The sequence below is a fragment of the Pelodiscus sinensis genome, unplaced genomic scaffold, assembly GCF_049634645.1.
Source record: "Pelodiscus sinensis isolate JC-2024 unplaced genomic scaffold, ASM4963464v1 ctg84, whole genome shotgun sequence".
Taxonomy (NCBI): Eukaryota; Metazoa; Chordata; order Testudines; family Trionychidae; genus Pelodiscus; species Pelodiscus sinensis.
The window spans coordinates 402,196-417,739 of NW_027465889.1; the positions used below are offsets into that span (position 1 = coordinate 402,196).

The 15,544-nt window shown below is 66.3% G+C and overlaps 1 protein-coding gene across 1 annotated transcript in view; it reads left to right on the plus strand.

Moving 5' to 3' along the window:
* Window positions 1–12,933, plus strand: part of LOXL3 (lysyl oxidase like 3) — a 56,414-nt gene extending 43,481 nt beyond the window's left edge. The window contains 6 exon segments of the mRNA XM_075916053.1: window positions 1,286–1,529; window positions 5,406–5,521; window positions 5,653–5,715; window positions 5,718–5,788; window positions 11,804–11,915; window positions 12,211–12,933. Of these exon segments, the coding sequence (XP_075772168.1) occupies window positions 1,286–1,529; window positions 5,406–5,521; window positions 5,653–5,715; window positions 5,718–5,788; window positions 11,804–11,915; window positions 12,211–12,284 (680 nt within the window). The 3' untranslated portion in view covers window positions 12,285–12,933.
* Window positions 12,934–15,544: the final 2,611 nt, after the last annotated feature.

Genomic DNA, 15,544 nt, shown 5'->3' on the forward strand with positions numbered 1-15,544 from the left:
GGGGTGGGCAGGGGGCGGGGCACGGGCCCCACCTGGGCACCTCCTCTCAGCCCCACGCCCCACGCCGATTGACTGCTCTGTCCCCCAGCGCCGATTGGCTGCTCTTTCCTACCCCACGCTGATTGGCTGCTCTGTTCCCCCCTCTCTGTGCCGATTGGCTGCTCTGTTCCCCCCTCTCTGTGCCGATTGGCTGCTCTGTTCCCCCCCCCCCCGTGTTGATTGGCTGCTGTGTCCCCTGCACTGATTGTCCGCTCTGTCCCCCCATGCCGATTGGCTACTCTATCCCCCCATGCGCTGTCCCAGATTGGCTTAGAACTTGCCATCCTTGTACTTTAACTAAATCTGGCCATGATCTTCCCCTCCCACACCCCCAGCAGTGAGCAGGCTCCTCCCTCCCCAGCAGTGAGCAGGCTCCCCCCCAGCAGTGAGCAGGCTCCCCCCCAGCAGTGAGCAGGCTCCTCCCCCCTGGCAGTGAGCAGGCTCCCCCCCAGCAGTGAGCAGGCTCCCCCCCCAGCAGTGAGCAGGCTCCCCCCCAGCAGTGAGCAGGCTCCTCCCCCCCTGGCAGTGAGCAGGCTCCCCCCCAGCAGTGAGCAGGCTCCTCCCCCCCTGGCAGTGAGCAGGCTCCCCCCCCGGCAGTGAGCAGGCTCCCCTCCCAGCAGTAAGTAGGCTCCCCCCCAGCAGTGAGCAGGCTCCTCCCCCCTGGCAGTGAGCAGGCTCCCCTCCCAGCAGTAAGTAGGCTCCCCCCCAGCAGTGAGCAGGCTCCCCCCCCAGCAGTGAGCAGGCTCCCCCCCCCAGCAATGAGCAGGCTCCACCCCCCCTGGCAGTGAGCAGGCTCCCCCCCAGCAGTGAGCAGGCTCCCCTCCCAGCAGTAAGTAGGCTCCCCCCCAGCAGTGAGCAGGCTCCCCCCCCAGCAGTGAGCAGGCTCCCCCCCCAGCAGTGAGCAGTCTCCCCCCCCAGCAGTGAGCAGGCTCCCCCCCCAGCAGTGAGCAGGCTCCCCCCCCAGCAGTGAGCAGGCTCCCCCCCAGCAGTGAGCAGGCTCCTCCCCCCTGGCAGTGAGCAGGCTCCTCCCCCCCGGCAGTGAGCAGGCTCCCCCCCCAGCAGTAAGTAGGCTCCCCCCTGGCAGTGAGCAGGCTCCCCCCCCAGCAGTGAGCAGGCTCCCCCCCCCAGCAGTGAGCAGTCTCCCCCCCCAGCAGTGAGCAGGCTCCCCCCCCCAGCAGTGAGCAGGCTCCCCCCCAGCAGTGAGCAGGCTCCCCCCCCAGCAGTGAGCAGGCCTCTCTCCCTGCAGCTGCCTCGGACCTGCTGCTGCACGCCCCGCTGGTGCAGGAGACGGCCTACATAGAGGACCGGCCCTTGCACATGCTGTACTGCGCGGCGGAGGAGAACTGTCTCGCCAGCAGCGCCCGCAACGCCAACTGGCCCTATGGGCACCGCCGCCTGCTGCGCTTCTCCTCCCAGATCCACAACAACGGCCGCGCTGACTTCCGCCCCAAGGCCGGGCGCCACTCCTGGGTCTGGCACGAATGCCACAGGTACCCGGGCGGCTTGCCGGGGCCAGGGAAGCAGGGCGCAGCTGGGCCAGAGCGTGCGGCGAAGGCCAGGACTTTAACGGGTCGACAAAGAGCCAGATACATTCATGGGGGGGCCATCCATGGCCACGAGCCAGGAGGGGTAGGGACGGGGTCCCCACCTCCGTTGCTCTGGAGGTGGGTGACGGGGGGGGATCAGGGTTCCCTGTTGTGTCCCCTCCCTCTGGGGCACCCGGCACTGGCCACTGGCAGCCGACAGGGTGCTGGGCTGGACGGGCCCTGGTCTGACCCCATCTGGCCGCGCTTAGGTTCTTATGGGCCTACATGGGGCTGCTGGAGGCAGAGGCCCTGCGGGGCCGGGCAGGGTCTGGCGGAGGCTGGTGGGAGGCTGAGGGGAGGCCAGGCAGGGGCTGGCAGGTGCTAGGCAGAGCCTGGAGGGTGACTGGGCAGGGTCTGGTGGAGGCTGAGGGGAGGCCGGGCGGAGGCCAGGCAGGGTCCGGAGGATGCTGAGGGGAGGCCAGGCAGGGGCCGGGCGGATGCTGAGGGAAGGCCGGGCAGGGTCCGGAGGAGGCCGGGCGGAGGCCAGGCAGGGTCCGGAGGATGCTGAGGGGAGGCCAGGCAGGGGCCGGGCGGATGCTGAGGGAAGGCCGGGCAGGGTCCGGAGGAGGCCGGGCGGAGGCCAGGCAGGGTCCGGAGGATGCTGAGGGGAGGCCAGGCAGGGTCCGGAGGATGCTGAGGGGAGGCCGGGCAGGGTCCGGAGGATGCTGAGGGGAGGCTGGGCAGGGTCCGGTGGAGGCTGAGGGGAGGCCGGGCAGGGTCCGGAGGAGGCTGAGGGGAGGCCGGGCAGGGTCTGGAGGAGGCCAGGCGGAGGCCGGGCAGGGTCCGGTGGATGCTGAGGGGGGGCCGGGCAGGGTCCGGAGGATGCTGAGGGGAGGCCGGGCAGGGTCCGGTGGATGCTGAGGGGAGGCCGGGCAGGGTCCGGTGGAGGCTGAGGGGAGGCCGGGCAGGGTCCGGAGGAGGCTGAGGGGAGGCCGGGCAGGGTCCGGTGGAGGCTGAGGGGAGGCCGGGCAGGGTCCGGAGGATGCTGAGGGGAGGCCGGGCAGGGTCCGGTGGAGGCTGAGGGGAGGCCGGGCAGGGTCCGGAGGAGGCTGAGGGGAGGCCGGGCAGGGTCCGGAGGAGGCTGAGGGGAGGCCGGGCAGGGTCCGGAGGAGGCTGAGGGGAGGCCGGGCAGGGTCCGGAGGATGCTGAGGGGAGGCCGGGCAGGGTCCGGAGGAGGCTGAGGGGAGGCCGGGCAGGGGCTGGGCGGATGCTGAGGGAAGGCCGGGCAGGGTCCGGAGGATGCTGAGGGGAGGCCGGGCAGGGTCCGGAGGATGCTGAGGGGAGGCCGGGCAGGGTCCGGAGGATGCTGAGGGGAGGCCGGGCAGGGGCCAGGGGAGGCCGGGCAGGATCCGGAGGAGGCTGAGGGGAGGCCGGGCAGGGTCCGGAGGATGCTGAGGGAAGGCCGGGCAGGGTCCGGAGGATGCTGAGGGAAGGCCGGGCAGGGGTCAGGGGAGGCCGGGCAGGATCCGGAGGATGCTGAGGGGAGGCCGGGCAGGGTCCGGTGGATGCTGAGGGGAGGCCGGGCAGGGGCCGTGCGGATGCTGAGGGAAGGCCGGGCAGGGTCCGGAGGATGCTGAGGGGAGGCCGGGCAGGGGCCGTGCGGATGCTGAGGGAAGGCCGGGCAGGGTCCGGAGGATGCTGAGGGGAGGCCGGGCAGGGTCCGGAGGATGCTGAGGGGAGGCCGGGCAGGGTCCGGTGGATGCTGAGGGGAGGCCGGGCAGGGTCCGGAGGAGGCTGAGGGAAGGCCGGGCAGGGTCCGGAGGATGCTGAGGGGAGGCCGGGCAGGGTCCGGTGGATGCTGAGGGGAGGCCGGGCAGGGTCCGGAGGATGCTGAGGGGAGGCCGGGCAGGGTCCGGAGGAGGCTGAGGGAAGGCCGGGCAGGGTCCGGAGGATGCTGAGGGGAGGCCGGGCAGGGTCCGGTGGATGCTGAGGGAAGGCCGGGCAGGGTCCGGAGGATGCTGAGGGGAGGCCGGGCAGGGGCCGTGCGGATGCTGAGGGAAGGCCGGGCAGGGTCCGGAGGATGCTGAGGGAAGGCCGGGCAGGGTCCGGAGGATGCTGAGGGGAGGCCGGGCAGGGTCCGGTGGATGCTGAGGGGAGGCCGGGCAGGGTCCGGAGGAGGCTGAGGGAAGGCCGGGCAGGGTCCGGAGGATGCTGAGGGGAGGCCGGGCAGGGTCCGGTGGATGCTGAGGGGAGGCCGGGCAGGGTCCGGTGGATGCTGAGGGAAGGCCGGGCAGGGTCCGGAGGATGCTGAGGGGAGGCCGGGCAGGGGCCGGTGGATGCTGAGGGGAGGCCGGGCAGGGTCCGGAGGAGGCTGAGGGAAGGCCGGGCAGGGTCCGGAGGAGGCTGAGGGGAGGCCGGGCAGGGCCGGGCAGAGGCCAGCGGGAGGCTGGGCAGGGCTGGGCAGAGCCTGGGGGGAGGCCAGGCAAGGTCTGGAGGAGGCCTGACTGGTGCTTGGTGGCTGCCTGCTCCGCCACACGGTGAGTCCTGTGGGGCCGTGCGCTGGGCCCCCTGCACGGGCCTTGCGCCACTGACGGACCGGGCCGGGCCTGGGCACCACTGAGGGCAGCTGCTCAGGGCGAATTGCTCAAACCCCGGGCTGGCTACAGTCACAAAACAGTCACACCGAGCACTCCAGATGCAGCACGTCTCTGGGATCCCCCGTCTCCCCCTCCACTGCCTGTATCTCCCCCCCACTGCAGCACATCTCTGGGATTCCCCGTTTCCCCCCCCCACTGTCTGTATCTCCCCCCCACTGCAGCACATCTCTGGGATCCCCCAGCTCCCCCCCCACTGCAGCACATCTCTGGGATCCCCTGTCTCCCCCTCCACTGCCTGTATCTCCCTCCCACTGCAGCACATCTCTGGGATCCCCCGTCTTCCCCTCCACTGTGTGTATCTCCCCCCCCCCCCACTGCAGCACATCTCTGGGATCCCCCCGTCTTCCCCTCCACTGTGTGTATCTCCCCCCCCCCCACTGCAGCACATCTCTGGGATCCCCCGTCTTCCCCTCCACTGTGTGTATCTCCCCCCCCCCCCACTGCAGCACATCTCTGGGATCCCCCGTCTTCCCCTCCACTGTGTGTATCTCCCCCCCCCCCACTGCAGCACATCTCTGGGATCCCCCGTCTCCCCCTCCACTGTGTGTATCCCCCCCCCCACTGCAGCACATCTCTGGGATCCCCCGTCTCCCCCTCCACTGCCTATATCTCCCCCCCACTGCAGCACGTCTCTGGGATCCCCCAGCTCCCCCCCCACTGCAGCACATCTCTGGGATCCCCCATCTCCCTCCTCCACTGCATGTGTCCCCCCCCCCCACTGCAGCACATCTCTGGGATCCCCCATCTCTCCCCCCCACACTGCGTGTCTCCCCCCCCCCGCTGCAGCACATCTCTGGGTTCCCCCGTCTCCCCCCTCCACTGCGTGTGTCCCCCCCCCACTGCAGCACATCTCTGGGATCCCCCGTCTCCCCCCCCCCCACTGCATGTGTCTCCTCTGCCCCACTGCAGCACATCTCTGGGATCCCCCGTCTCCCCCCCCCCCCACTGCGTGTGTCTCCTCTGCCCCGCTGCAGCACATCTCTGGGATCCCCCGTCTCCCCCCCCCACTGCGTGTGTCTCCTCTGCCCCACTGCAGCACATCTCTGGGATGCCCCATCTCTTCCCCCCCCCCCCACTGCGTGTGTCTCCTGTGCCCCATTGCAGCACATCTCTGGGATGCCCCATCTCTTTCCCCCCACTGCGTGGCTCCGGGTGCAATGTGTGTGGGTTGTGTCTCTCTCAGGCACTATCACAGCATGGACATCTTTACCCACTATGATCTCCTGACTCCCAATGGCAGCAAGGTGGCCGAGGGCCACAAGGCCAGCTTCTGCCTGGAGGACACGGAGTGCCAGGAAGGTGGGTGCGGCGGCTGGGCATTGCCATGGTGTGTGCTGCCTGGCAGGCTCTGCCTCTGCTCCCCTCTCTCTGGGGCTGCCCTGTGGGGCGGGGGGCTGGAGCTGGAGCAGAGTGACCTGCCCCCATTCCAGACGTGGCCAAGCGGTACGAGTGCGCCAACTTCGGCGAGCAGGGGATCACCGTGGGCTGCTGGGACTCTACAGACACGACATCGACTGCCAGTGGATCGACATCACGGACATCCCGCCAGGCAACTACATCCTGCAGGTACGGGCAGGGCTGCTGCGCCGGCGCTGCCTCCGCGTGGGCGCCTCGGCGTGCCAGAGGCTTTCCACGGAAATGCCGAACGTGGCAAACTTGCTTGAGCAAAACCACAAAAACGAAAACAAAAAACGGGAGACCAAAGTTGAGCAAAAAAAAAAAAGTCACTGCACTTTTGAATGGCCCCACGCGCCTCACTCCTCAGAGGGAAACACGGAATAGCGGGCGTTTTCTGGGGGGTGTTACCGGACGGGGGCCCCAATACCGAACTGGCCAGGCAAAAACCGGACACCTGGCAATCCTAGGCATGCTGCGGCTGCAGGTCCCCAGTGTCCCAGCCCCCGCTTCTCTGCCCCCCGCCGCCGCTTCTCTGCCCCCTGGAACTGCCTCTCTGCCCCCCGGCGCCTCTTCTCTGCCCCCTGCGCTGCTTCTGTGCCCCCCAGTGCCTCTTCTCTGCCCCCTGGCGCTGCCTCTGTGCCCCCCAGTGCCTCTTCTCTGCCCCCTGGCGCTGCCTCTGTGCCCCCCGGCGCCTCTTCTCTGCCCCCTGGTGCTGCTTCTGTGCCCCCCAGCGCCTCTTCTCTGCCCCCTGGCGCTGCCTCTGTGCCCCCCGGCGCCTCTTCTCTGCCCCCTGGCGCTGCTTCTGTGCCCCCCGGCGCCTCTTCTCTGCCCCCCTGGCGCTGCCTCTGTGCCCCCCGGCGCCTCTTCTCTGCCCCCTGGCACTGCTTCTGTGCCCCCCAGCGCCTCTTCTCTGCCCCCTGGCGCTGCTTCTGTGCCCCCCAGTGCCTCTTCTCTGCCCCCTGGCGCTGCTTCTGTGCCCCCAGTGCCTCTTCTCTGCCCCCTGGCGCTGCCTCTGTGCCCCCCGGCGCCTCTTCTCTGCCCCCTGGCACTGCTTCTGTGCCCCCAGTGCCTCTTCTCTGCCCCCTGGCGCTGCTTCTGTGCCCCCAGTGCCTCTTCTCTGTCCCTGGCGCTGCCTCTGTGCCCCCCAGCGCCTCTTCTCTGCCCCCTGGCGCTGCTTCTGTGCCCCCAGTGCCTCTTCTCTGCCCCCTGGCGCTGCCTCTGTGCCCCCCGGCGCCTCTTCTCTGCCCCCTGGCGCTGCCTCTGTGCCTCCCGGCGCCTCTTCTCTGCCCCCTGGCGCTGCCTCTGTGCCCCCCGGCGCCTCTTCTCTGCCCCCTGGCGCTGCCTCTGTGCCCCCCGGCGCCTCTTCTCTGCCCCCTGGCGCTGCCTCTGTGCCCCCCGGCGCCTCTTCTCTGCCCCCTGGTGCTGCTTCTGTGCCCCCCGGCGCCTCTTCTCTGCCCCCTGGCGCTGCTTCTGTGCCCCCCGGCGCCTCTTCTCTGCCCCCTGGCGCTGCCTCTGTGCCCCCCGGCGCCTCTTCTCTGCCCCCTGGCGCTGCTTCTGTGCCCCCCGGCGCCTCTTCTCTGCCCCCTGGCGCTGCCTCTGTGCCCCCCGGCGCCTCTTCTCTGCCCCCTGGCGCTGCTTCTGTGCCCCCCGGTGCCTCTTCTCTGCCCCCTGGTGCTGCTTCTGTGCCCCCCAGTGCCTCTTCTCTGCCCCCTAGTGCGGCTTCTCTGCCCCCAGCGCCTCTTCTCTGCCCCCCGCCGCTGCTTCTCTGCCCCCCGCCGCTGCTTCTCTGCCCCCGCCGCCGCTTCTCTGCCCCCGGTGCCTCTTCTCTGCCCCCTGGCGCCTCTTCTCTGCCCCCTGGTACTTCTGTGCCCCCTGGTGCCTCTTCTCTGCCCCCCAGTGCCTCTTCTCTGCCCCCTGGTACTTCTCTGCCCCCCAGTGCCTCTTTAGAGCTTGCTAGAGTGTGTGTGGGGGTGTATCGTATGCACCCAGTGTTGGGGTGGGGGCAGTCATTGGGCCAGGCCAGGCTTGGGGGAGGAGCCGATTGTAGGCGATCTACTGTCCTAGAGCTGAGGTTGCTTTTAGTTTGGGGTACGATGGTCCATGGTGGCCTCTCCTGTGGCAGCGAGTCCCGTGGGCCTTCCTGGCCACAGGACAGTTCTGTACCCCCCTCTGGGGCTGCCAGAGTCTGTCCCTGCCACCTTGCTGTCCCAGGCTGTCTGGGAGGAATCCTGGGGGGGTGGCCACGGAGCTGGTTTACTGTGGTGCCAGTGGGGCCAGGTTTACACTGGGGCCCTAGGGAGTGGCGGGTTCTGTGCGGGGGGAGAGGCTGGGCAGGGAGGGGATGGACGGTTTGGGGGTGTTGAGGCCCTAGGGAGTAGCGGGTTCTGTGGGGGGGGGGCGGGGTAGGGAGGGGACGGAAGTTTTGGGTGTGTTGCGGCCCTAGGGAGTAGCAGGTTCTGGGGGGGGGGGGGCTGGGCTGAGGGGACGAACATTTTGACGGTGTTGGGGCCCTAGGAGTAGCAGGTTCTGGGGGGGGGGGCTGGGCTGAGAGGGGATGGACGGTTTGAGGGTGTTGGGGCCCTAGCGAGTAGCAGGTTCTGGGGGGGGCTGGGCTGAGAGGGGATGAACGGTTTGAGGGTGTTGGGGCCCTAGGGAGTAGCAGGTTCTGGGGGGGGCTGGGCTGAGAGGGGATGAACGGTTTGACGGTGTTGGGGCCCAAGGGAGTAGCAGGTTCTGTGGGGGGGGCTGGGCTGAGAGGGGATGAACGGTTTGACGGTGTTGGGGCCCAAGGGAGTAGCAGGTTCTGTGGGGGGGGGCTGGGCTGAGAGGGGATGAACGGTTTGACGGTGTTGGGGCCCAAGGGAGTAGCAGGTTCTGTGGGGGGGGGCTGGGCTGAGAGGGGACGGACGTTTTGGGGTGTTGGGGTCCTAGGGAGTAGCAGGTTCTGGGGGGGGGCTGGGCTGAGAGCGGACGGACGGTTTGACGGTGTTGGGGCCCAAGGGAGTAGCAGGTTCTGTGGGGGGGGCTGGGCTGAGAGGGGACGGACGTTTTGGGGTGTTGGGGTCCTAGGGAGTAGCAGGTTCTGGGGGGGGGCTGGGCTGAGAGGGGACGGACGTTTTGGGGTGTTGGGGCCCTAGGGAGTAGCAGGTTCTGGGGGGGGGCTGGGCTGAGAGGGGACGGACGTTTTGGGGTGTTGGGGCCCTAGGGAGTAGCAGGTTCTGGGGGGGGGCTGGGCTGAGAGGGGATGAACGGTTTGAGGGTGTTGGGGTCCTAGGGAGTAGCAGGTTCTGGGGGGGGGGCTGGGCTGAGAGGGGACGGACGTTTTGGGGTGTTGGGGTCCTAGGGAGTAGCAGGTTCTGGGGGGGGGCTGGGCTGAGAGCGGACGGACGGTTTGACGGTGTTGGGGCCCAAGGGAGTAGCAGGTTCTGGGGGGGGGCTGGGCTGAGAGGGGATGGACGGTTTGAGGGTGTTGGGGTCCTAGGGAGTAGCAGGTTCTGTGGGGGGGGGCTGGGCTGAGAGGGGACGGACGTTTTGGGGTGTTGGGGCCCTAGGGAGTAGCAGGTTCTGGGGGGGGCTGGGCTGAGAGGGGACGGACGTTTTGGGGTGTTGGGGCCCTAGGGAGTAGCAGGTTCTGGGGGGGGGCTGGGCTGAGAGGGGATGAACGGTTTGAGGGTGTTGGGGTCCTAGGGAGTAGCAGGTTCTGGGGGGGGGCTGGGCTGAGAGGGGACGGACGTTTTGGGGTGTTGGGGCCCTAGGGAGTAGCAGGTTCTGGGGGGGGCTGGGCTGAGAGGGGATGAACGGTTTGAGGGTGTTGGGGCCCTAGGGAGTAGCAGGTTCTGGGGGGGGCTGGGCTGAGAGGGGATGAACGGTTTGAGGGTGTTGGGGCCCTAGCGAGTAGCAGGTTCTGGGGGGGGCTGGCTGGGCTGAGAGGGGATGGACGTTTTGGGGTGTTGGGGCCCTAGGGAGTAGTAGGTTCTGGGGGGGGCTGGGCAGGGCTGTTGTGCAGAGCATTGTGCATTTGTGGCAGGGTCTGGGGAGGGTGCTGGGCATAGCGACGTGAGGGGGGTTGTTCCGGCATTGGGCAGGGGGGCTGTGTGGCAGGGCAGGGGCATGCTGGTAGCACAGGCCTGGTTGGGCCATTGTGGCTGTGTCTACATGGGCAGGATTTTGCACAAGAGCACATGCCAGCGTAGAGGCTCTTGCGCGAGAAAGCTCTGCTGGCCAAACACTCTTGCGTTAAAAGTATTTGTGCAAAATCTTGCCCATGTAGACGTAGCCGGTGCCTGGCAAGTGCTGGTTTGTGAATAGTGCCCTCCCACTGGGCTGGGCGCAGCGGGGCGCCCCACTATGCCCGGGCCCAGGCTCTGCGCCCCAGCCCTGCTGCTCACACATGCGTTTGGTCCACCAAGGGTTAACTGGGGCCTAGCAGGCCTGAAGCAGGAAAGCTGCGCAGTGCTAGGACCCCTGGGGATGTGGGGGAGATGTCTCAGGCCAGGGCGTAGGGGGGGTTGAGCTGCTGAGGCCAGGCCTGGAGCTGGGACTGCAGGGCCAGGGGGTCTTGTATCATCCAGTCAACTAACATTTCAATCGCCAGCAGCTCGCACAAAACCTCGGGATGGGGCATGGGCTGGGGCTGCCTCATTCTGACCAGAGGGGGGACCATCTTGGGGGAAATGGGGGTAGGGATGTGAGGGCACAGGGACCCCTGTCCTAAGGGGGATGGAGGGGAAATGGGGGTGCAGGGAGCCCGGTGGAAGAGTGGAGGGGGGGAAATGGAGACACAAAGACCTGGGGGGATGGAGGTAAGGAAATGGGGAGGAGGGCAGGGAGGCCTGGGGGGGGGCGGAGGAGGGGAACTGGGGGCGCATGGAGGCCTGGGGGGAATGGAGAAGGGAAATGGGGGCGCATGGAGGCCTGGGGGGGATGGAGAAGGGAAATGGGGGTGCATGGAGGCCTGGGGGGGATGGAGAAGGGAAATGGGGGTGCATGGAGGCCTGGGGGGGATGGAGAAGGGAAATGGGGGTGCATGGAGGCCTGGGGGGGATGGAGAAGGGAAATGGGGGTGCATGGAGGCCTGGGGGGATGGAGAAGGGAAATGGGGGTGCATGGAGGCCTGGGGGGGATAGAGAAGGGAAATGGGGGTGCATGGAGGCCTGGGGGGGATGGAGAAGGGAAATGGGGGTGCATGGAGGCCTGGGGGGGATGGAGAAGGGAAATGGGGGTGCATGGAGGCCTGGGGGGGATGGAGAAGGGAAATGGGGGTGCATGGAGGCCTGGGGGGATGGAGAAGGGAAATGGGGGTGCATGGAGGCCTGGGGGGGGATGGAGAAGGGAAATGGGGGTGCATGGAGGCCTGGGGGGGATGGAGAAGGGAAATGGGGGTGCATGGAGGCCTGGGGGGGATGGAGAAGGGAAATGGGGGTGCATGGAGGCCTGGGGGGGATGGAGAAGGGAAATGGGGGTGCATGGAGGCCTGGGGGGGATGGAGAAGGGAAATGGGGGTGCATGGAGGCCTGGGGGGGATGGAGAAGGGAAATGGGGGTGCATGGAGGCCTGGGGGGGATGGAGAAGGGAAATGGGGGTGCATGGAGGCCTGGGGGGGATGGAGAAGGGAAATGGGGGTGCATGGAGGCCTGGGGGGGATGGAGAAGGGAAATGGGGGTGCATGGAGGCCTGGGGGGGATGGAGAAGGGAAATGGGGGTGCATGGAGGCCTGGGGGGGATGGAGAAGGGAAATGGGGGTGCATGGAGGCCTGGGGGGGATGGAGAAGGGAAATGGGGGTGCATGGAGGCCTGGGGGGGATGGAGAAGGGAAATGGGGGTGCATGGAGGCCTGGGGGGGATGGAGAAGGGAAATGGGGGTGCATGGAGGCCTGGGGGGATGGAGAAGGGAAATGGGGGTGCATGGAGGCCTGGGGGGGATGGAGAAGGGAAATGGGGGCGCATGGAGGCCTGGGGGGGATGGAGAAGGGAAATGGGGGCGCATGGAGGCCTGGGGGGGATGGAGAAGGGAAATGGGGGTGCATGGAGGCCTGGGGGGGATGGAGAAGGGAAATGGGGTGCATGGAGGCCTGGGGGGGATGGAGAAGGGAAATGGGGGTGCATGGAGGCCTGGGGGGGATGGAGAAGGGGACACAAGTGTAGATGCCAGGCAGTTTCAGCCTCTGGTTGGTGTCCTGGCAGGTCGTGATTAACCCCAACTATGAGGTGGCCGAGAGCGATTTCACCAACAACGCCATGAAGTGCAACTGCAAATATGACGGGCATCGTATCTGGGTGCACAGCTGCCACATTGGTAAGGTGCCGTGTGTGTATACTGGCCTGGGCGAAATGGGCAGCAGGGGTGGCAAAAAATGCCGAGGGCGGTGCAAGGACTGGGCATTTTTAGGAGGCGGCCTTGGCTGCAGGGCACGAGGGGCAAGGCGGTGGCATTGGCTGGTCTGTGGCAGGTTGGGGGGCAGTGCAGGGAGCAATGTGCCCTCTGCAGCAGAGTAAATCATGCGCACCACCCCTAGGAACACGGCACCTGCTAGTTGGCTGCGCGGCTGCCCAAGGGTGTTCTGGCAGCTACAATCTCTCACCTCTTCCAGGTGACGCATTCAGCGAAGAGGCCAATAAGCGGTTTGAACAGTACCCAGGACAGCTGAACAACCAGATCGTATAGCGACCTGCCCTGCCCTCCCCGCTGCCCTCCCCGTGCCCCACTGGAGACAGCCCCCCGCTGCCTGCCCCATGCACTGCCAGGTGCTCCGAGGAGGAAGCAGCGTTGTCCCAGGCTGGCAGCAGACCGGCTCTGTGGTGAGAGCCGTGCTCAGCTGCACCCTCTGGCCCAGCCTGGCCGTGGAGTCCTGGGCTGAAGTGGTCCCTCACACAGGGCCTGACGGGAAGTGGGCCCTGACCCCATGGCTCCTGCACTGGAAGAACAGCAGGCTGCTGCCACTGGGCAGCAAAGGGCTTCCCCACCTCCTGCCCGGGCGGAGGTGCAGCAGGACAGGATTACAGCCCCGACCTAATCCAGCAGCTCTCTCCCCCCACCCTCCCCCTACTCCCACCCTCCCTTCATCCTGCCTCCTCAGCAGACCCAGGAACCTCATGGAAGTGCTAGCGACTGTTCCAGGCACCTTACAGGGGTCCCCAGCCCCATGGCACCTGCGCTAGCTCCCCTTTCTCGGTACAGCAGTGCATGGCGATGTACTTGAAGAGCTACAGCACGTCAGGCTGCTCTGCACAGCCCCAGCCGTGCATCCCTGGGACACCCGTTTCTTAGTTTGTCATCTTCTGTTCTCTATAAAGTGCTGGTCTGTTTCCCTGAGGCCTGCTGGCTGCTTTTTCACCTGAGCTTCACACCACTGAAAGCCAGTGCCTGACTTCGGCTCCCAGCAGGGGCGGGTGCTCTCACAAAAGGGGTTTCATGGGATGGGGCCCTGCAGCAGCACCAGTGCTGAAGAGAAGCAAAACCACATGGGCAGGAGATAACAGGCCCTAACCAGCCCCAGGGTAGGGGAGACTAGCACTTCCTGGGTTCTAGGCTGGGCAGCAGCACCTAAAAGGAGGGTGCAGTAGGAATTGCTGCTCCACAGCATGGTGCTGTGGGAATGCCACCACCTGTACCTGAGGCAGCAAACCCCATGGAAGCCCATCGCCAGTGCAAGGCAGGCTGCCAAGCTGGGCCTGTTTCCGGAGCGGGTCAGAGTGCTGTGCTTGGCACTGGTGGGGGGGAGGGGAAGCAGAGACAGGCCCATGCACGGGCAGGTTGGGGACAATCTATCCTTGGCCAGCACCTAACTTAACTCCAGCATAAGCCCCGGCTCAGGCAGCCCGGGAGCTGGGGACCCCTTCCCCCACAAAAGGCATCTGGCAAGAGCAGCTGCAGCCAGGTCCCAGCTCCAATGCCTGAGGCTGTTACTGGTTGGGCCTTGCCTGCCAGACAGCACAGGGGGCAGCTCACATGAGAAGCGCCATACTAGTTCAGACCAGAGGCCCATCCAATTCAGTATCCTACCTGCTGACAGTGGTCAATGCCAGGTGATCATGAGGGCGCGAACAGCTAAGTCAGCAAGCAGTCTAGCTCTATTGCTCATTCCCAGCTTCTGGCAATCAGAGGCTAGGGCCACTCTCTCTGCTGGTCCACTCTCTCTGCTGGTCCAAGCTAATAGCCACTGCTGTACCTATCCTCCATGAACTTTCACACCCCCTGGCAAGGAGTTCCAGAGGTTACCAGTGCATCGTATGAGAATACAGGTTGAACCTCTCTGGTCCAGAAACAGCCATGGTCTGGCATGACTTTAGTGAGTCAGATGTCCACTTAATATGAGCATGGCCAAGTTTCCCATGGTCCCACAGTTTTACAGCCACCAGTCCTGGCTCTCAGTGTTCTGGGCTATTGTGTAGCTCTAATTTGCCCCCAAAATGTCCTCAACAGCTCAGTAAGCAGTGGAAGCGTTGGTAATGCTGCTAGACCATACTGACTTCCCAGGGCCCAGAAAATTCTTTGGTTCGGCACCGGTCAGCACTGAGGGTGCTGGGTTAGAGAGGTCCAATCTGTACTTGCTTGTGCTTGTTTTAAACCTGCTGCCTGTTCATCTCCCTTGGAGACCTTAAGTGCTGGTGTGGCGAGGTGCAAAGAACACTTCCTTATTGGTTTCACCACCATCATGATTTAATACCCATCCCAGCCCCCTTCAGACCTTTCCAAGCTGAAGGGTTTCAGTCTTGTAACCTCTCTGCACAGAACAGCCCACGCTGGCCTCGTGGGCAAGCTGAGCCTTCGGGCCAAAAGGCTGGGGAGCAGAGAGCTGCATCAGAGCAGGCCAGCCCAGGACCGGGGGCTGAATGCACCAGGGCAGGGCACTTGAGGTGCTGGGGGCCCAAGTCACTCCCCAGCCCCAGCCCCCACCAAGGGAAAAGCCAGGCTGGGGGTGGGACACAGCACCTGGCCTGGCTTGGCATCACCCTCCTCCTCAAGCGCCGGCTCCCAGTGCTGCCTGTGCTCCCAGGCAGGGCCCTACGCCTGCGCCCAGCAAGCAGGCAATCACTTGGGCTTCACGAAGGCCTTACCACAGAGGTCCTTCCCCCCAGCCCAGAGGCAGCCCCTACCTGAGATCACTCCAGTGGGAGGCAAGGGCTTGCGGGGGAGGGGATTGGACAGCCGCTGGCTCCTCGCTCTGGCAAGCGCCCCAGCATGTCTACCACAGCGCCCACCTGCCTGGCTGGGGCAGGAACGAATTCCACGGGAGGGGCCAGGGCAGGCCTGAAAGGAGGCCTGTCTGCTGGGCTGTGTTTGCCCAGCTCCAAGCTGCCTCCCCACCCAGCACCAACTGAGCTTCTTTCATGCATCAAAGCAGCCCCATGCCCGGCCCCGCAGCTCAACCACAGCTGCTCTCCGCCGGCATTTCCTCGCTGAGCTCCCTGGCGCTGTGCCGGGAATTCCAGGAATTAGGGAACGGCAGGAGCTGCTGGTTCCGAGAATCCAGCCCCTAGGGAACACGCAGGCGAGCCAGCCACTGATGCACTGGCAGCTTGACAGTGAGAATTCCCCACAGCAGCCCTGGGGCTGGCTCTAGGGCAGGCAGAGTAGCAGCCCACGTCTCAGGGCTGCTCTACTTGCCACAAAGGCCCTGGGGAAGGACCAGTCTGCCTAGGGAGCAAGAGGAAAGCAGGTCTCCCTCTGCAAAAAGCTTGGGGACGGAGGACGGGGGGGGAGGGGGGGGGGGGAAGGGGGGCGGTCCACTCCAGACCACAGTGCTAAAGCAGCCGGGCCTAAGGCTCCAAGGGACAGGCCTCAGCTGCCCAGGACTCTCACACGTCTCTTCCTGGCAGAGGGCCGGGTGTGTTCAGACCCAGTGCCCTGGGAAGCAGCTGCTGGACAGACGAGGCTGCAGCCTGGAGCAGTGCTGTGAACGGGCGTGGTTTCAGCAGGACGCT